Source organism: Colias eurytheme, chromosome 26 (assembly GCF_061535395.1).
Source record: "Colias eurytheme isolate Ceu_HAF_F1 chromosome 26, ilColEury1 Martin Lab GWU primary, whole genome shotgun sequence".
NCBI lineage: Eukaryota > Metazoa > Arthropoda > Insecta > Lepidoptera > Pieridae > Colias > Colias eurytheme.
Window position 1 is genome coordinate 4602527 of NC_143005.1, and position 21643 is coordinate 4624169.

At 35.0% G+C, this 21643-nt stretch overlaps 3 protein-coding genes and 1 long non-coding RNA gene across 5 annotated transcripts in view; 1 reads left to right on the forward strand and 3 right to left on the reverse strand.

The window, feature by feature from the left end:
* The window catches only part of LOC149897142 (uncharacterized), a 62774-nt gene extending 50317 nt beyond the window's left edge, over window positions 1–12457 (forward strand). For both annotated transcript variants that reach the window (XR_016458205.1, XR_016458204.1), the window contains exons 3-4: window positions 12216–12287; window positions 12407–12457. This is a non-coding gene — a long non-coding RNA (uncharacterized LOC149897142). The remainder of the gene's footprint in view (window positions 1–12215; window positions 12288–12406) is intronic.
* LOC149897148 (uncharacterized) lies at window positions 5984–8139 on the reverse strand. Its single transcript, XM_090116650.1, has 2 exons — window positions 8025–8139; window positions 5984–6876 (listed from the first exon to the last, which is right to left on the reverse strand). The coding sequence occupies exons 1-2, from the start codon at window positions 8042–8044 to the stop codon at window positions 6456–6458; spliced, it is 441 nt and encodes a 146-aa protein (XP_089972776.1). The 5' UTR covers window positions 8045–8139; the 3' UTR covers window positions 5984–6455.
* LOC149897149 (uncharacterized) lies at window positions 8210–10059 on the reverse strand (the record flags this gene model as incomplete). Its single annotated transcript, XM_090117006.1, has 1 exon — window positions 8210–10059. A coding segment is annotated over one exon (1557 nt), but the record flags the coding sequence as incomplete, so codon positions are not given.
* Window positions 12458–18611: 6154 nt separating the features above from the next.
* On the reverse strand, window positions 18612–19597 carry LOC149897150 (uncharacterized). Its single transcript, XM_090117031.1, has 2 exons — window positions 19306–19597; window positions 18612–19217 (listed from the first exon to the last, which is right to left on the reverse strand). Exons 1-2 carry the CDS (start codon window positions 19595–19597, stop codon window positions 18817–18819), a joined length of 693 nt encoding a protein of 230 aa, XP_089973157.1. The 3' UTR covers window positions 18612–18816.
* Between the last annotated feature and the right edge of the window lie 2046 nt (window positions 19598–21643).

Below are 21643 nucleotides of genomic sequence, written 5' to 3' on the forward strand. Positions count from 1 at the left end.
TGACGTCACGCAAACCGCGCGTAAAATGGCGGCGTTTGAACTGCTTAATTTTTTTTAAGTTTTAAATTTCATTTTTAAAAATATCTAGAGTATTTTGAAGCCCATTAATATTTTTTTCTACGTTATAAAATAGTAAACTATTAATTTAAGACAAAAAAGAAAAACATGAATATTCCCTATTGTCATCCTTTGTCCACCCTATCCACATCCATATAATGTTAATGGTTTGTGCGTGATTAGTACATTGAAGTTGCATTGCAAGGCTGTGTGCGTTATCTGCTGAAACGGGATGCGTATTGGCCAATTAAGAAGAGCTGAAACGTCAATACATTTCACATTGCACATGTGCAGTGTTTGTGAAGACGCGGCGTGACGTCATACTGCATACGCATCATGAAAAGTTTGCCCGTCTCTCTCGCGCGCAGATTAGCTTATAAGGGTGAAGGGGGCAATAATTAGAGGGTTTTGCGTCTAACCTAATACTACTTGGAGTATGACGTTATGCAATAAAATCGAAAACTTTTATTACTAAACTTTGTAACTGAGACTAAGGTATAAAGTAAAATCACAAAACAAATTACAAAATGCGTAGGTATAAAAGTACTTTAAATGAAAAAAAAAAATTAAATATGTACAGATACATCTTCGAATCCACGCTCACAAAGGTCATTAATGTCATTATTATCAGCATCGGGTATGCGAGGCTGATTTTCAATTTCGACATACAATTTTAATTCCGGTAAATTTTTCCAGTCTTGCCCGAAATGCTTTTGAAGTAAATCGCTCACATCTTTGGCTTTGCTTTCTTTAGGTAAAATGTTTGGGGTTATGGTCAGAGGGGTAATCATAGTAATTTTTTTTGTAATAATTTTTTGTTATTAATTTCATTCCGTTAGGTCTCTTCTCTTAGTACCAAGATATTCTCGGTTTTAGTACGAGTTAGGAACAATCGTTTACTTCTCATGAATGGAAAGTGCCAGGATGAAGTAGGTTTTATCACTGGCTCATAAGCAGCTTTCATAACGTAGACTGGTATCGTTGTCAGATCGATGTTTGATCGATTATTTTCCTTTAATACTTTCGTGTATTCTGAGGGAGAAACAATCACCTCTTTGGTTCTTAACGTCCTTTCAATTTTAGAATAGAATAGAAAACATTTTATTTGCCACCATGTAAAATAAATATAAATCTTAGTAATATAACACACAAAACAGAAAAAAAATTTTCGTTAACACCCGGTCGGGAGGAATGAAGGAGTGACCTACCATTGGAAAAATTATTTAATTTTTTTTTACATTGCGTGGTGCTTCACTGTATAGCCATTTTCCAATCATACTGACCATTCTCATATTTTTGTTTTGTCCGGAATATACATCACAAACTAGGGGAAGGCGGGGTAATTACGAATACCTAAGGGAGATTTAAAATAAATCCAAAAATACGATATATAGGTTACATTTAATCAGTCATTCTGAAAGTTACATTATTATACGTTACACTATTACAATGAACATTATTAATTTCTCTTGATAAAATCAACTTTTCAAACAAAAACAAAACATTTAGTGTTCGTGTTTACCCGACTCTGGTCGGGCAATCACGAACACCTGGTGGGGCAATTGCGATCGTTCGCCATTGACCCAGACTAGCCTAAAAATGAGATCACATATGACAGATTAGTCACAATTTAACCTTAATTTTAAATCAGTTTGTGCGGCAAAGATCACAACGATAGCCATAAGAAGATGATTGTCCGTCTGTACATTTTTCGTGTGCCCAATTTTTGCAAACATAGCACTGGATCCAATCTTCACCATGTGGGCTATCTCCGTATTTTTCATGACAAAAAATGCAAAAATACTCTATATTTTCTTTGGCGCTCTTTGGTGTTCTTCTTTTCTTTATATTCTCATTGTCAAGACAAAACTCCTTAACATTTTTAAAATTTATATCCTTATTATCTTCACCTGTGGCTCTAATGCGATTCCTTGTAGAAAGTGACAAACTGCACTAATAATTTGTTTGGTAACTTTATTATGATCCATCTCGGTCCAATAATATGAACGCACATTTTCCGTGGTGAGTTTTGCTTTACAAGTTCCTTGTACTATAGCAAAGTGGTAGAAGTTAATCTGCCTGCTAAAATAAGCAGACTGATCAGGCAGTTTTGGGAGTGGTTGGTTTTTTTGGCAATCAAATGTGTTGTCAAATGTCGCCACATTTTTCGGATATTGAATCCTTACGGCAAATAGATTCTGCTTGTTTGCGATCTACAATCGGTTCATCACCCCCTGAACACGATCTTTTTTTATCTGTAAAGCGACCAAAAATGCGAGTGGGAATGTAGTATCTAACTTTGATACCAAGATATAAATATTTATAGTGTCCCAGTATTCAGTGGGTTCCCCTATAATTTTAAATTCGCCTTTAAATAATGAAATTTTGTATGATTTCGAATTATGAATTAAAGACGAAAACGTGTCGCGAAATTCAACCCAGTGTTCATGTGAACCGTCAAAGCTAGGTATAAAGGTAGTGTGGCCAAAGATGGCCACAATGGTTGTTGAAATATGAACGCATTTGTTGTTTGTCAATTTCATATTGTGAACGCATCTTTTTAATCTGTAACCTCTCTCTATCACAGATCTAGCACTATATTTGCAATGCTATGGTGAAACGAGATATATAGCTACGCTTTCATTATGTGAGTGAAGGGGATGTAGCAGGGGTGACAATCTTAAAGCGCTTCACACACAGCAGCTATAATGTATATTAATGTACATTACATTCCGGGATGTATAGCTTAATTAAATTATCTTAATGTATCACACACACAACAGGTAATGTAATGTATCTTTCCCTTCATTTCATTGGCATACGTCCCGATTGACATACTCTCCAGCTGCTAAAGTGTTATAAAGGGTGTTCTTATTTTTAATGTTATAATACTATGGACCCGTCGAGTTACTTACTATTAGATCTACTAGATAGTTCATCAGAAGATGATTTGGATTGTGATTTTGACGCGCGTATTGCCACATGTGCCAAAAACAGAACGATGTGGACTGAAGATCACATAAAGTATAAGGAAATTTCCGGAGAGTTTAAAATATTTGATGAATTATCTGACGGAAAATTTTGTGATTATTTCCGGGAGTCAAGATCAACCTTTTCCGAACTTCATGATCTAATTAAAGAAGATATTAAGAAAAATGATACCCACATGCGAAAAAGTATATCTTCCGAAGAACGACTTGCTGTGTGCTTAAGGTAAGAATGAAATGTAAGTATAAAATATTCATTAAATTTTTAATCGCTTATTCCAATGACAGTAAAGTGCTTATTGTAATCATTACACTATTGATTATATTTTGTCAACTCAAAGTTCACAAGATAGGAACGGATGTCTTCATGAGTAGAAATGTCAGTTGTGTTCTGCGGTGTCATTAAAGAATTAGATTACGGTGATGGATTTTGAACTGAATAAACATGATGTCCAGAAGAATGTGCGTCGGTAGACATATCTGTGTTTTGTTGTGAAAACAGACGAATCAAGTCCGAATCATTAGTGTTTGGTGGCATCATTGGAGTACTGGATTCCGTCGGTGGACTTTGTAATGAATAATGGACAGGCGAATTTAAATAATCAGAGGTTGCTGAGTTCGAGCGCAATGAATTAGGGCTAACAGCACGCATCGGCAAATTCACAGAGCTGGCCGGCGACATATTGTAATTAGTAGCATGTCCTGGACTCGGGTAACTTGGTGTTTGCATCAAATGTTGCTCTCGAGCTTCCATTACTATATTGAATAGTTGTCTCTGAATCCTCATTTGAAGATGCTCAGGTAGCTCACATGTGGCATCACACATGCTCATGAAAAACTTTTGCATGCTTTTGTTGCTCGATGATACATTTTTATAATTACTCTCCAGGATTTGTTTCCTCAACATATCTCTCTCAACTGCTCTTTTTTCTCTTCTCTTTATGTCCTGTTCTAATATGTTTACAATAGATTTGTTATTTCTTTTTCGAGGCTGAGAATTTTCATTGCCAATGAGAGAAGCAGTTTGCTGTTCTCCACTGGTTGATGCATTAAGTAGTTCCGAGTCATTACTTGCTTCACTACCTTCATTCATTAGTGTTTGTGAGTATATTTGTATATACAGGTCTATTTCTCATATTAGGAAGCAAAAATGACATCTGGTCTTCATATTTCCATTTTGGGGTGCTATTTGACGCTTGACCTGAAGTTGTTTTCTTTCTTTCTTGACGATGTCCATCCCTAAGCTTCTTCCATAAAGTTTTTGCTTCTTTAACTGCAACAAAAGTAAATAGAATTGTTTATGTTACAGGTAGGTACTTGTCAACTGGAGATTCATTTCATTCATTCGTTCATTCATTCACAGATTAATAGTGGCAAACGAGAAAACGTTTCATTATAAGTCTGTAAAATGAAGTTAGACAGTAAATGCATTGAGGCTTCACATGAATTTGACATTTTAATTTGATAGTATTATAATTTATAATGTAAGGTATCTAAGAAACCTAAATTAATTTGTATAGCAGCCATAATGGCTGCTATACACGCTACGGTCCACCGGAAAGGTAATCTGTGCAGGTATGCCTGCGCAGGTGAACCGAACATTGGTAGCGTGTATGGGGACGTTCCGGTGTACCGGAGCGGTCTTCAGTTCTTTTTGCGATGGCATCGAATGAGGACGATGACGCGCTGGCATTGCTAGGCCTTGCTTTAATTTTGAAGATAAAAGAAACAAAAACAGTGAAAAGGAAGCGAAAAAAGTGGTGTAAGCATTGGTTATTGAAAAGGAAAACATATAGTCATGTTAATTTATTGAATGAATTAAAATTTGAACCAGAGGCGGCTCGCCCTAAGGAGCGCTGGTGCAGTGAACTCCCATAAATAATTATAATAAAATCATACTCCTTAATTTCATTATTAATATTAATTATTACTATTTAAAATCAATCGTAATCGTAAAAATCTACTGTCAATACCAATGAATATATCCATCATTCCATCATTCCAATTTCCATACACTTGAATAATACTGTATTTATACAGTAACGCGCGAAGGGGAGCGCTCACGATTGCGCTCCAATGAAAAAATATTTAGTACATTTCCTAATACGAAATCCAATAGGAGTGAAAGAGATGGTTTGCCAGTGCCCTGCGCGCGTGAAACAGAAGATTTTCTATGGAAAGATAGCAAAATTCGGTGCGCCGCTCCCGCAAACGTTGCCGGTTCGTTTTTACCGCCGCGCGCGACATTGCCACTCTCTATATTATAAACAAACACTCGACTCTCGAGTCAACTTCAATGCACGCGCGCGAATGCAAATTCGGGAATTTTCTAATTAAAATCATAAGATACGTGTTGAAATAGTCTGTAGTTATCAGTATTACTTGTGAGTGTGAAAATGAACAATTATAATGTGGCGTTCATTAAAAAGTGTGTTAAAACGTTACAAATTCGGCTTGAATTGAAAGCAGGGACTGCCACGGCCTGACCTTGACCTTACGCAAAAATGTACGACAAAAACGAAAACATAATATACGCGTGTGTTTAAATCCGAACAATATTATGTGAAAACACCGTGGTTGTATGGTTGTGATGAAAGCAACAACAGACATTTACGAATGTCATGTCGCTTTAAGTTATAGATATTTTTGCACACCAAAAAGAAAGACGTATGTATTTCCTTTATAAGTAATTTTTTTGATAAATGTACTGCTTTACACCACGTATTTTCAGTGTTTTATTTCAAGTGAACACCCATAAAATTTTGTCACGAGCCGCCTCTGATTTGAACCAGAAGATTTTAAAAACTATCTCCGAATGGACGAGAAAACATACCTTAAATTACTTGAAATGGTTACTCCTATGATAAAAAAAGAAGACACAGTTATGAGAAATAGTATTTCTGCGCACGAAAGATTATCAGTTACATTGAGATTTCTCGCAACTGGCAGAAGTTATGAGGACCTAAAATTTTCAGCAATTATTTCGCCTCAGGCGCTTGGAAAAATTATTCCTGAAACATGTGAGGCCTTGTACAAAGTTCTTAGAAGAAATTATTTGAAGGTAAGTAATTAAAACACTGTTATATTACAGACAATTTTTATTGAAAAAAATACCAATTATTCATTATCAACATTGAAATTATTAAGGAATACCGCTGCTGAATCTGGAATCGATAAAACTACCTCTGTTTCACCGGGCTGATTTCCCAGAATTGTATGAGTTCGCATTTCTGTAGAGTAGCCTTGGGAATTGTTGAGTAGATAGCTAGTTTGAAATGATTGAGAAAGATGCTCTGGATTTTGACTGGTGGGAAATGGAGAGCAGGGTGGGGTAGGACTTCCGGAAGAAACAAAACTTAAAGGGGTATATGCCCTATTGGAAGTAGGAGAGGATTGATATACATGTTGTCGCTATTGCTGAGCAGGAACATAGCTTCGTTGATTTTGTTTCAAAATATCTCTCATGTTAATATAGGCGTGCTCGGGAGTGAGGTGTCCTATTTCGGCTTCAAAAAGTAAATCATTAATAAGTTTTTCTGCGACTATTAATTGTTTCGCATCCAAAGCCTTCAATTTCATCGCCACATTTTTGCCAATAACATCGCACCTATCTTCTGTTACAATTGGGCGAGGGCGCTTAAAGTGATCTCGAACCGATTCCAATACTTCACTTGCTATGCTTTCATCTTTTCTTTTTGTTTTACAAGGTTTTGGTGGGCGAGATGAATTATTATTTGACGATGTCGATTGGGCCTCGTTGTTGTCGGTAGATAGGTACTCTGTTGGATGAATATTCTTCATCGGCATTTGAAGAATCTTCAGTGTTGTCTCTCTGAAAACAAATAATTTTGATACATGATTGTGTCCCGCCGCTATAGATATTTCACATCAAAAATAGCTACTTATTGTCTTAATGATAAATCTGTTATTTTTATTTTACAGTTTCCTTCATCTGAAGAAGAGTGGAAAGAAATTGCAAAGATGTATGAAGAACGATGGAACTTTCCTCATTGTCTTAGTGCAATAGATGGAAAGCACATAGCGATTATTCCACCGGCTAATAGTGGATCGTATTTTTATAATTATAAAGGGCAACATAGTGTGGTTCTTATGGCAATTGTTAATGCAAAATACCAATTTGTGTACACAGATATTGGCATGAATGGTAGAATATCCGATGGAGGGGTTCTACAAAACACAAAATTTTTTGAAAAATTAGAAAATAATGATTTACATATTCCAAGCAGTGAATTGTTAACAGGAAGTAACCGAAATTTACCATAATATGTATTTGTGGCAGATGACGCTTTCCCATTACGCCCCGATATGATAAAACCGTTTCGGCAGGCAGATTTAACATCGCGAGAAAGAAAAATCCTGAATTACAGATTGTCTCGCACGAGGCGCACTGTTGAAAATGCTTTCGGGATAATGGCATCACGATTTCGGATATTTTATACTCATATAAATTTAAAACCCGAAAATATCGATAAAGTAGTGAAAGCATCTTGTGTATTACATAACTTTTTAATTGAACACTCAAAAAAGTCTTATGCACCTCAAAAATGTTTTTATCGAGAAAACTCTGAAAACGGGACTATAATTTCTGAAGGATACAATACACAAAATAGTACCATGGAAAACTTGGAAAGAAGAAACCCAGGAAATACTTTGAACAACGCGAAGATAGTCCGAAACAATTTTATGAATTATTTCAATCAGGAGGGAAGGGTACTATGGCAAAATGATCATGTAAATTAATAAATAAATCGGATCGTTAAAAATGTATATCCGCGGATACGGACACGGATCTTTATTTTCGATGATACGGATATCCGGAACATCACTAATTGTTATATTATAAGCTTTGGTGAAATTTAGAATGACGGTAAATACAAAATAATTAAATGTGTTCTACGAGTAGTTATGTATTCAACTTAATAAAAATGTATATTACGAAGTATGAAATATTTTACTTACCTCACAACTATTTTCGTCATCACTATCTAAGTTGGATGAAGATTCCCTTGGAGTGCATTGATCATGAATGAAATTGAACAAATCGTAGTACCACAGTTTTATACAGTACACATCAAAAAAAATTTATATGGGAAATATTTATAGACCTACCGAAAAGCATTATTTCTGTTATGAAACTATTTCATTACAGTGTTCTAACTACACATTTTGCCAAAAAATATGACTTGTTAATTTAAAGCTACAGAGTTCAGAAAAATCATAATATCCTCTTTTGACACGGATCTTTTATAATATCCCCCTTTGTTTTGTACTTATTGTAAATATCCCCTTTAGTTGTGTACTATTTTGTAAATATCCTCTTTTGTATTGTACATCTTAAGATTTTAAATTATAATAAAACACAGAATATTCTTATTATTTAATAATAATGACCAAAATTAAAGACATACTTATTAATTCTACTAAAAAGAATAATAGTTCAAATCCTGATTTGTCCAATATCAGGTGTCAAACAATCACACATAGATTCCATTTCGGTATTCTGTTCTTCTTCAGGGCTGCAGTTTGATTCATCAATAATTAATTCTTTATACCACTTCAGTTCATCTAAATTATACCACTCTTCGCCAAACTGTTTCTTGAGCAAATTTGAAATATCTTTCTTCTTGCATTCTTTTAGTGGACGTTGTACTACATCTAAATCATGTAAAGACAAAGGAGATCGCTTGCCCTTTTTGAGTAATGACATTGATTTTTCTGCACCTGTTTGGAATCTGTAGTTTTCATAGACCTTCAATTCAACAGTGGCTGAACCACGAACCCGTTTCTTATAGAAAAAAATTCTCTTCAAGGACTGTATACCATCCAGTTTCCTGTACTGCTCTTCCAAGCTTTTTATATCCTTAAGAATCCAGTCTTCTAGTACTTTTAGCTGACCATATTTCTTGAAAACATCATAATATTCTTCTTTGTTGGTTATCACGGGTTTCTTTCTTATTTCTTTCTCCAGCCGACCAAAGACTCGGTCAGCTGGGAGAAAACTATGTCCCCTCACTGGGAATATTAGTGTTATGTCTTTAAGATGTGGTGGGGAGTCATTTAAAAGGTAGAAAAGCAGCATGTGTATGATGTGGCTGTTTTTGTTCTGCCCACCACACCCGTCGCAGAATAATCTCAGATGGTGAATCTCCTCATCAAGGGTCAATCCTTTTAAGTAGTTATAAACTGCAGACCCTACTTCAGTAGAACCTCTTGCTGACTGTGATTCATCCCAAGTATAGAATATTGGGTTTCTAGAATCTAAGGGAACAATACAGAAGTTATACAGGCTGAGCTGTCTGGCGTAGAAAGCATCCTGAATAGGAGTTCGTGGTAAACTTTGCACCTGTTGTAAATCGAAACATGCAGATATACTATTGGGCTCATTTTTTTTCAAATGTGCATAAAATGCATTGGCTCGCAGTTTATGTACTCTCAATTCTGTCATATATAATTGTTTCTTTTCGTTATCTTTTTCTTGTTTTATTTTATTTTTCCATAACACACACACGTTACAAGCATCAGTGGCTGGAGAGGAAAACCCAATATTGAATTCTCCTATAAAAATCTTGTAAAACATAGTTTTTTTCACTTTCAAATCATCTGACACAGATTCATTATAAATTTTCAACAATTTTCTTGCACTTAAGTCACATGACAAGTAGATTCTCTTGGACTTTTCTCTTCCGTAATGGCTTTCCTGTGCTGGTAGCTTATTTAAAAAGTTACGAAGACTCTGTTTTTTAGCTTCATTACGATTTCCATATTTATTACCACCACGGTTTTCTTTAGGCGTTTGTCCATTGTATAGTGTTTTGCTTAGATTTTCCACTCTTCTTTTTGTTATTCCAAAAGCACTCAAAAAGAAGTTCTTGCACACTTTAACCACGCGTTTGCTTTTGGAAAACAAATGGTAGGAACAACTGATTTGTCTGCACCTTTTCTTTACATTTTCTTGAGGTATATAGTTACCTTTATAAACGGCTGTTAATTCATGGGGAAATTAAACATTTAAATAATTATGGGAACTGTATCTCATTGGATGATATTAGTATTTTAAATGTTAGCAATAACAATTATACCAACAAGATAAACGCCACTAGTTTGTTAATCTATGACGACGATGACGATGACGAGATTTTACCAATGGACCTTCCAGAAAGTCATGATTATTTATTAGATGACAAACTTACTGAATTTTCACAAGAAGTGACCATTTATATTGCTGGTTTCATAGTAAAAAAGTTGAAAAAGCAAATTAAATGCTATGATTGTATTCTAGCTCTTCAGTCCACTGAAAAGTTATCTAGATTAATTGCATTGAAGGATGTTGGTGGGCTGAACTATCCCTCAACAGATACAGTTAATATTTGTGTGTACTCAGAAAAAGTAATGAGATTATTTTTGAATTCCCACGAGCCTAGCTTCATTAATGAGAAAACGATGCCAAAATTAGTTTTAAGCGTTTTTAAACATTTTGCCACCAGAGACACTTTTTCCACATTAAGAGCTAGCGCGCACGAGCAACTTTGTCTCCGCAACTATTTTGTCTCTCCCATCAATTTGTATGGGGAGTTGCGTCGCTACGTGCGCGCACTTTCATACTAGCCCATGGGTGGAGAGACAAAATAGTTGCCGAGACAAAATAGTTGCGGAGACAAAGTTGCTCGTCACTTGCACTGTCTAAAAAATCATATACATGACCAAAATCCCTTTGACAACCACTTATCTTTACTGATAAAGTCAATAGCTTTGAGGTATTTTCAAATAAGAATTAATCATGTAGTTACTAAAAACAATTTCAAAAAATGATTTATCAATTAGAAAAAAATATACCCAATTAATCTTGTTCAAAGGTCATTGATTTAAATAATATTTTTAATTAAGTTTTTTTTTCTTTTTGCATGATGCCTCGAATTATTTCTTAATACTATTTGATGTAAATTATTTATTGCTATTACATTTATACCAATTATAGTAGGGGAGGCCAAGATTATATCCCCTCTATCCCCTCTATATATATATAGAGGGGATTTTGGGATTTACTCGAGCGCGTCAGATTACTATAAGGGACGGTACCTTAGCTATTCATTAGTACCTCTAGTCAATATGAGCAGTTATGGTTGGTGGGTGCGCTCAGGGGCCCCGCTGGAAAATTTGAATAATCCATAATTCCCTAAGGTTGAGCTCGAATCGTCAGATTAGCGAAATGGGGACTTCTTATATTGTAATTAACCCCCCCATATATTAATCTGACGCGCTCGAATAATATTACTTTAATTTTTTACCCTTTCATCATAGCGATTAAATCGCCACTTAAATCGTCAGATTAACGTATACTTTTTTTCAGTGACGTCCTGGAGCATGCAAAATATCAATATCTAACGCGCTTGAGTATTTCCAAGCCAATTTTTTTCTTTTTTAAATTAAAAAAAATCAAAAAACCCTTCCCCACCGCTAAAAGTGAAAACATTATAGGACCTTTTTTTTTCGCTATGGTCTAATCTACCAATTCTAATAGGTTCCCGTGACGCTCGAGTAAATCCACATTTAGCATCCTGGGCTCCCCTACTATTAGGGCCGATTTTTCAATGCTTGGATAAAACTTATCCGTCCAATAAAGTATTACACGTTAATATTAAAATGTCACGTAAACTGTCAAATACGGGCAATTAGAATAAGTTTTTAAAATGGTAGTTTTATACATTATTCGACGAATAAGTTTTATCCAAGCATTGAAAAATCGGCCCTTAGAATAGTTTTATAATTAAAGAATATATAAATACTAGCGGTCCGCCCCGGCTTCGCCCGTGGTACATGTGAAAAATAGATGTTGGCCGATTCTCAGACTTACCCGATATGCACAGAAAATTTCATGAGAATCGGTCCACCCGTTTCGGAGGAGTATGCAGACTAACATTGTGACACGAGAATTTTATATATAAGATATGGTTTCCATTTTTGCTAAAAGTGGTCCCCTTTTGCGATAACGGATCAAAATCACTAAAGTTTTCATTCTAATTATATGTATCTGAATTAATATATCTAATATATTTATATATCTAATTTGGAATATCCATTAAGGGATAATAGCGCTATGCATATATAGTTTTTTATTGTGAGATTGAGTAATTATATTTTATATATTTATAGGAAGTTACTAAGGAGTCTGCTGATGATACATTGAAATTGAATGAAAATGATGAAAGCACTGCACATGCAAAGGTAATCACATTATATAATAATTTGTATAATATTTTTATCAGTTATGTTATACAAAAATATCAGTATTATAAATAAAATTTATATTATTTTAAAATAATTATTATTTTTTTTATTTTTAGCCCGAATTGCCAAATTTCTCCACTGAATTGCCACGAATAACAAAACCTACAACCTACAAACTGCACAAGCATCATATTTTCAAAGCTAAACCAAAAAAAACGTAAGTATGTAATGTTGAAAATAGAATTTCATGAAATTTCCTGTGCTTATTGTTCAGCTGTGATTTATGTGAAATAATGTTTAATGTTTATGTTATTTTTACAGTGGGAAATCAAATTCCAATTACGAGCATCAATTATTCCTCCTTGCAAAAAAAAGCAGCGAGGAATTAATGAAGCAACAACAAGAGTTGCATCTAATTAGAATAAAACAAGAGGGGGAGCTTACCTATTAAGAATAGAACAAGAGAGAAAGAAGCTCCAAATACTTGCATTAGAGGAGGAATATTTAAAAAAGAAAATAAATTTTGAAAAATAATAAAATATGGTTTTTATTAATTAAAATAAGTTTCAATATAAATGGCCCTGTTTATATTTTCGTCTTCATCTTCTATATTATCAGGGACAGTTGAATAGATTAATAATTGATTTTCAAGGCCTGAAGGATCTAGAAAAATACAAAATAAAGTATTAAAATATGCTTATTTTTATGTATACTTTGTTTACATATTAGTTTGCACAAATACCTTGATTTAAAATAGACTCATTAAAGAGTATTGCTAAATTGTGCAAAACTGCACAAGCAACAATAGTGGTCTTGATCACTTGCAGAGACCCTCGCATTGTTTCGTTGAGTATGCGGAATCTTTGTTTCCACACCCCAAAGCAACGCTCTACAGTATTCCTCGTTCGTATGTGACTCAGGTTGTACCTTTCTTCTGCCTGTGTCCTTGGTCTTAATATTGGTGTTAGAAGATGCGAAGTACAAGGATACCCGCTATCTCCAATCAGCTTCCCATGAAATTCATTCTCCTCAAACCTCCGCTTTATTGAGCTTTCTCTATATATGCGGGAATCATGTGTACTTCCTCTCCAGTGACACACAATATCGCAGATTTTAAAGTCAGAGTCACATACCACCTTATTATAAATTAGAAACACATAATAGCACACATAACAATGAAAATTTATTACTTTAAATACACTATGATCAAACTAAAATGTTATTGTACAATGTTCATACTTGAGTGTTAATGGAGTAATGGCCCTTCCTATTAACATAGTACTGTCCAGCCTCTCCACTCACTTTGCGTATCTTAATATGAGTGCAATCTATTGCACCAATGATACGCTTCATCCCGCATATGGCCTCAAATTTCCTAATTGCTTTGGCTTCCTCGGTTGAGTTCGACGGCATATTAATATAACGCGAACTTTTAGAAGCTAACGCAATAGCAACATTTCGAAAGTCTAAATTTTTGACATTATATAACTGTTACTTATACACCTCTCAACACTGAATTGGGTTTATAAGTGAAAAAAACGTTGATCAACAGCTAAGAGGGGCTCTTAAATTTGAGAGACGTTTATAAGTAAAGCGCGTCACACACGGTGAAGATAATATAATATTTTATCTTAAGATACTGTTATGAAAGGGGGCAAAAAATACCGCTTGACATCCGTGGAAGAACACATTTCAATAATTAAAGAACCAGGATCGTTTTATGTCGGGTATGCCGTTCCAAGCCATGGAACTGCAAAAGGGTAAGAGTCAGCTATCTTTCAAACAGTAACAGGTCAATTGAATATGTCTCTAGAGGATACTCTTGCGGCTTGCCATAGGTTGTGATGGGACGGTAACCAATACGGGCAAATACGGCGGAGTCATACGGCTTTTAGAAAAGCGTTTACAACGACCACTTCAATGGATCATATGCCTTTTACACTTAAATGAACTGCCCTTGAGACATTTATTTGCAGAACTTGATGGCACCACAACAGGACCTAATACTTATTCAGGTGCTATCGGAAAGTTATTAGATGATTGTGAGAAGCGACCTGTTATCGTGTTTGAAAGGATAGAAGGCATGTTACCAGACATTTCAAATGTAAAAGACCTCAGTTCTGATCAACGTTACCTTTATGATATCACATCTGCCGTCATAAGTGGTAAGTGCTCTCCCGATTTGTCTAATCGCTCTCCGGGAAAAATGTCACATGCCAGGTGGCTAACAAAGGCTAACAGGATTTTGCGCTTATATGTGGCTACTGAGATACCAACAAACGAACTGAAACAACTAGCTGTTTTTGTAGTGAAAGTATATTCTCCTATTTGGTTTGAAATCAAATTAAATCCGACGTGTAAAGATGGAGCAAGGCACTTTTGGAAGTTGGTTTATTATTCTAGATATCTTCCGCAAGAATTGCAGAGTGTTGTTGATCCTGTACTAAGGCGAAATGCTTTTTTTGCGCACCCAGAGAACTTGCTCCTGTCTATGTTATCTGATGAACAAAAACATGTAAGAGAACTTGCCGCTAGACGCATTTTAAAGGCGAGGAAACCATCAGAACCCCGTCAGCTTCGAGTTTTTGAAGTGCCAAAGATAAATTTAAACGCTTCGACATACATCGATTTGATAGACTGGCAGCAATCTTACTCGCAACCACCTATACTGACCAATGTCCCGGATGAGACTCTTCATTCCCTAGTTGAGTCAGGTGGTGATGATGAAGTCCTTTTCCTGCGGCTACCATGTCATACTCAAGCTGTGGAGCGAGATGTTAAAACAGTGACCGAGGCATCTATGCAGCTTTGCCATAAAAAAGTAAGAGAAGCTTTAATTAAAAATAAAATTAGATCACGAAAACTTATGCCTAAGTTCGAAAGTAAAAAAGATTTTATCGTGATTTGAACATGTTTTATTATTATTTTGTCGTATTATTTGTTGATTTTTCTTTCTTAATAATAAAAATTAGTCCAAAAGCACTTTATTTTATTGGTTTACTTAGTTGTTTTTCCTATAGGTCACGAGAAATTAATTTTCAAATAAATTACAAAAATATCAAAAATTTCAGTTTTTCAAACTAAATGCGCGGGTAGAAGGGGTTAACCTAGAATTTTTTTTTTTTCGTTATTTTCCCATAAATGTATGTGGGTCACGTTATTTTTGCTATTACAAAACTTATTGGACAACTTTATTTTTTTCCATACAAAAGCGACCCACCCTACTGTATACTTGTAAATGTAAATACACTATATAACATATAGTTAAACTTACGACAGAAATTACCCTAAAATGCAGGAAAGTTTATAAAATGGCAACACTCGAAGATAGAGCGAAATACACTGAGGTGGCCACGCATGTTCAGAATCTAGGTGTAATAGATATGTGCTCTCTATTATACGATCTGTCATGTTAAGAACGCTCCGTGTTTTATTTAAAACGAAATCCTAATATTAACTAGCCATCTGCTACTTTACACACAAGTTTTTATCAGGTTATGGGTCCAGTCAAGCCTATCGTTTAGTGTTTTTTTTCCGAGTTTTGTTAAATATTTTCAAAATTATAGTATAAGTAAAATCTCACGAGTATAACCTCACTTAGCTCGCGAGTGATTTCTTTTTTTTTCAGCTAAGTATTTTCAGATTTATATAAATATTACAAATATGGTTGGAACTAACACTAATGATGTCGATTGAGAAGTTGAGGGGTCGTGACAATTGAGCAAATTGGGGTTTGCAGTTACGGCATACCTCCAACATGAAGATTTGCATATCTGTATTTTGAAAGCACCAGATGCTTCCGATTCCAACGCAATTAAGCAAGACACCAAAGCAAAATCAAAGCTAATATTATTGATCGACCCAATTTTATATGTGCACATACAGATTGCACAAAATGCAAATCAGGTGTGGGACAATTTGACAAAAGCTTTTGAAGACCGAGGACTGACACGGAAAGCTGGCTTATTAATAGAATTGATTAACACTAATTTAGAAAGCAGCTTGTCAGTAGAAGATTATGAAAATAAAATTATCACAGCCGCGCACAAATTAAGGAATGTAAAATTTCATGTAGATGATGAGTAGTTGGGCACATATTAATGCTGGCAGGACTGCCAGATATGTATGCCTATGATTATGGGCTTAGAAATTCCGGTATGAAGATTAGTGCTAAGTAACTTAGTAAAAAATAAATTGGACTTTGAATTGTGGGGTTGAATTACACTGTGAACCTTCTACTAAGGCTAGCAGTATAATCTTACTATGTGATAATCAAAATGCAATTAAAGTTATAGGTAATTCTGCTTATCATTCAAGGAGCAAGCATATTGATGTTCGTCACCACTACATACGAGACAAGGTCAGGTCTGGTGACATCCACATTGAATATATGATGCTTGCCGACTGTCTGACCAAAGCCTTGGCGAAACCAAAGCATCACCAGTTCCTGATCGGCACGGGTCTGCATTCAAGGGAGGATGTTGAAATATGAACGCATTTGTTGTTTGTCAATGTCATATTGTGAACGCATCTTTTTAATCTGCAAACTCTCTCTCTATTATACGATATGTCATGTTAAGAACGCTCCGTGTTTTATTTAAAACTAAATCCTAATATTAACTAGCCATCTGCTATTTTACACACAAGTTTTTATCACCGGCCCTTAATTTATCATTCATTACTTTAAAAAAAAGTAAATAATTAAAAACATTTAAAATTTCGCGGGTTTATGCGACTACAAAAATGCAAGTGCGTTTCGTATTCAGAGCGCCGCCATTTTGAAGACAGGTGACAGTTCGCTTCGTCATATCAAAAAGAATACACGTCTTATAACCTCCGATAAATAAACTTTTTTACTAATTTTCATTTTTAGTCAGGAATATTTAACAGATTATAATGAGACATTTACCCCCGTTGCAAGAATAGCTAGTTTCCGATTTATTACATCACAACCCTTATGGCATCTCTCAACTATGCAGCAAGCAATGCGATAAGTGCAAGAATTAGGAAAACCTGTCAAAAAAGTAGCAACTAAATATGGGATTCCAAGAACGACATTACAAAAACATCTCAATTCGGGTTCGTGTGAAGTAAAGCTTTCTAGGTTTACTACTTGTTGTAAATTTTTTGCGCCTTGTGATTTTTTACAGTGATATTTCAGATTTAGCATGTTTGCTGCTCTTTTGTGTAAGGTATCTATTAAAGACGTGTCGACGTAACCTGGGCTCTTCATTTAGAAATAACAAATTATACCTAAATACTCCTCCAATCCCGCTACATGGTCCTGGATCTACGCCTGATTCATCAATATACCTGGTTTATAAAGAAACTTGGAGAATAAACGATTACAGAAGGAATTATACCTATCGGTGGAGTTGGCGGAACATCACACTCAGCCGCATTGTCTGAAAAGTGGAATTGGACTTGGAACTATCGTTTTCGGATTGTAATTGTCGTAATTTGAACCCATCACTCTCTTCACTACATAGGTAATATAGTTTTAGGCTTTTAGGTATAAGTTGGCCAGACAAAGGTTAGTGAATGTTGCATTTGTTAATTTTTATATTATAACCTGAAATTCATTTATTATTGAATAGTTTTCCTGTTGTTTTTTTTGTTATAATTACGTTACTACAGTGAAATTTACTGATTTTGTTTGTCTTTTTGTTTTGATTGTCTTTTCTACGGAACAAGAAATGGAGCTTTTGGAATACGTATTCCACATGAACTCTTTGTTTTACGGGCTGTCCAAACAAGAATTTTTGGAACTTGTATATAACTTTGCCCAAATGAATAAGATTCCACATCCTTTTCAAAACGGAGCAGCTGGTTTAGATTGGTACAAAGGTTTTGATAAACAGCATCCTAACCTTACGTCTTTGTGTAAACCAGAGCCAACATCCATTGCTCGAGCCAGAGAGCTTACACGCCTCAAGTCAATATTAATAGACTGTATAATTTTGTGTATTTCTTTATTTATTCATTCTTTATTAGTAAGTAGATATAATTACATATGTTCCATTGTAATCCAAATGTCCATCCAAATGTCCATCAATTACATAGATGTATACACATATATACATAATATGTATAAGTAATCTGCTTAATGATTATGAAAAAATTCAAATGATTCCAGAAGATTTGTATGTTGAAGGAGCACCAAAAGAGGCAAATATAACCAGAAAAAAGAAGTTTAATAAAAAATACTTAACAATTATTTAGATAATATACACATATCAAACAACTGAAAACAATATTTTATTATCGTTGAGTCATTTTGATCCGTTTTTCAATTATTTTCAATCATTCTATTCACATTTCATTCATGTATGCTTGCATTACTGAAGGAACCCTCAATGAATTATCATTGTTTTCTAGTATAGCTACTCCACCATATCGAGAAGTACTATGTTTCTGCCTACTCACACAATGAAAATTGGGAATATTTATTTGCTCATTATTTTTCAAATTAGTTTCACAAAAACAAGAGTATTGATTGATTTTATTAGACTTGCAGAAATATCATTCAATTAGCTTTTTCAGAGCTGAGTGCGATGAGTCTTACAGTAGAAATACTCAATGCTGTGTGAATTGTAGTTCCATCGATTGCAACTGCAGTTTTACCAGTTGATGCTGCAACAATATATGCATTAAGAGCTCCACAGTTATCTGTAAAACGGTTGTAAATTTCTTTGACCATTAAAACGGTATAAATTTTCCCACTACCGGCAGGCCCAGTTAAAAATACTTGCATTGGTGGACGATTGGGCGTATGCAGATGATTAATCATATGATTGAGCAAAGATATTTGACGAGTGTTTGCTCGTTTCATTAGCTCATAAAACACCGTATTATCCATCAAATTTTTCTTCCCAGCAATGGGTCCAAGTAAATGCATGCTCGACACAAAAAGATCTTCATTGAATCCTGAAACAAAAATCATTATGTTGAAAATCATCATTATCGTTTATCATTATTTTACATATTAATGCTATACTCTAAATCAAAACAGTACCTGAGTCTGGATTGTTGTAAAATTCAATAAATGGATTTGCATCATGTTGTATAAGCGGCAATATTTCAAGGTCTTCCTCATTTTCATCAGGGTGACATAATTTTCTGTATGCTTCAATAATTTTGTCAATATCTTTTGCTTCGAACTCTTCACGACGAGCTAAAATCAGTTGTTCGTTTTCTTCATAAATTTGATTGAATCGCATTTCAGCCAAAATGTCCCTTTCTTCATTACGAAATGGAATGTATAAAGTAACCATTTCACGTTTGTAGTCTAACATTTGATTTGCCATATCATAATGTCGATAGCGATCGATATACTTCATCGATTCAGTCGATATACTTTATTACTTTGTTGATTAATGTTTTCTTCTGGTAGCACTCTTCCTCAATGTCTACTTCATCTTCTGAATTCGAATTTTCGTCTGTAAGTGCAGGTTCTGACGGGTTTTGTCCAGATTTGACTGCATACCAAGCAACAAACTGAATCAACGAAATATCTTCTAATTCTACAGGTCGATTTTCGTATTTTTCGAAAACATCATCATAACAAAATATCGACGTCCTAACATTTCTCGATCGATTGTTTTTTATTTCATCAGGGATTTCTCTTTTGTTTGCACGCAGTGTTCCGATGATAGTTAGTTTGTAAGGTTGTTGTAATTGTTTCGCGAGTGGTATCGACGTAAACCAGTTATCCATGCTGACGTTTCTATGTGAGCCTTGTATAGAGCGTGTCAGTTCTTTTACAAAAAACTCGCCTAAGGGAATATCCCCCGTATTGCTGCCTTTTCCGAGATATGGTGAGCAATCAATCATATATTTTGTGCCACTGTCACACATCATTATCAATTTTATACCATATTTTGCAGGTTTATTTGGGACTAGCGACCCGCCCCGGCTTCGCACGGGTGCAATGCTGATACTAAATACACTACAGAAAAATTGTGAACGTTGTATAGGTATAAAAATATAGCGGCCCGCTCCGGCCTCCGGCATCGCACGGGTATAAAATACATAGCCGGGCGGCCGCAAACGCTACGTCCTGCAATTTTTAAATCTGTAATATCTTCGAAAATATTCACTTAAATCATACGGTGTAAAGGGCCATATAGATCTATATTAAATGAACAATGTATCCATGGTATTTAATTGGTTAAGGATTAATGCTGTATTGGTTAAAATCGCTTCGAAAATTAGCCATTATTGGTCGTAAAAAGTAAATGACAAAAAAAAGTTATTGTGGGTTATCCATAAGAGATAGACATATACCATCGCGGACTTTTCTGTAGACCTTTTCAATGTGTATAATACTTAGTACATTATTTTGATAAAACTCGTAGGGTTCAGCCTGCGTTTGCAATGTAAGCGGAATAAATGTAATTTTTTACGACATCACATTAGAAACCTCAAAAATAACAGTACTTCTCCACTACTTAATGGATCTTATTATACATATAAACCTTCCTCTTGAATCAGTCTATCTATTAAAAAAAACCGCATCAAAATCCGTTGCGTAGTTTCAAAGATTTAAGCGTACAAAGGGACATAGGGACAGGGAAAGCGACTTTGTTTTATACTATGTAGTGATATACATTCGAAATGCCAACAATTGCTCATCAATGGTCACATTTGTTCCTGGTATATAGTTTTGTCGACACTGAGTGATTAGTATATCCCAAATATCCCTGATAGGTGTAAAAGGATCATCTTTTTGTCGTTGCAATATAAATGTTTTGTCATCAAAACGAAGGCAGCGTAAAAGGAAGTCACACCTTTCCTTGCTCATACATAACACGCTCCTAGTACCAGAATACTCAGGGTTAAACAGTTCTTCAAGGGAGAGGTGGTTGTCTTTCAGAGCTGCTGTTAGCACTAAAATACCTACAAGTGCTCTAAGCTCCTCTTTGCAAGCATCTTTGAAAGTAGATGTGACTTGTTCATACCGTCATACGTTTGTCTTTTTATAGCGATTTCAGAGTTGGTCCATTTCAATATTTCTTCAAATATCTGATCGGTCATGAACTGATCAAATAATAATAATGGATCTACCATTCCTCTTACACCACGAGATGGCCCTCTTGCTACATGGACGATATTTATCGCAGTTGTCCTTCCTGATGTAGGTACGACCTTTACTTGTGGTAACAACGGGAGATTGTTACTGCTTCACTTGGCACGAAGGAGAAAGTGAAAGGGGATCATTTTTTGAAGAAAAGTGACGACAAAGGAATCCAACTAGTTTACTTGTTTGCTGATGGATGCAGCGGCCAAAATAAAAATAATCGGTCGTTGCATCTACGTTACTGTATGTTATAAATAATTCTTTAAACATAAAG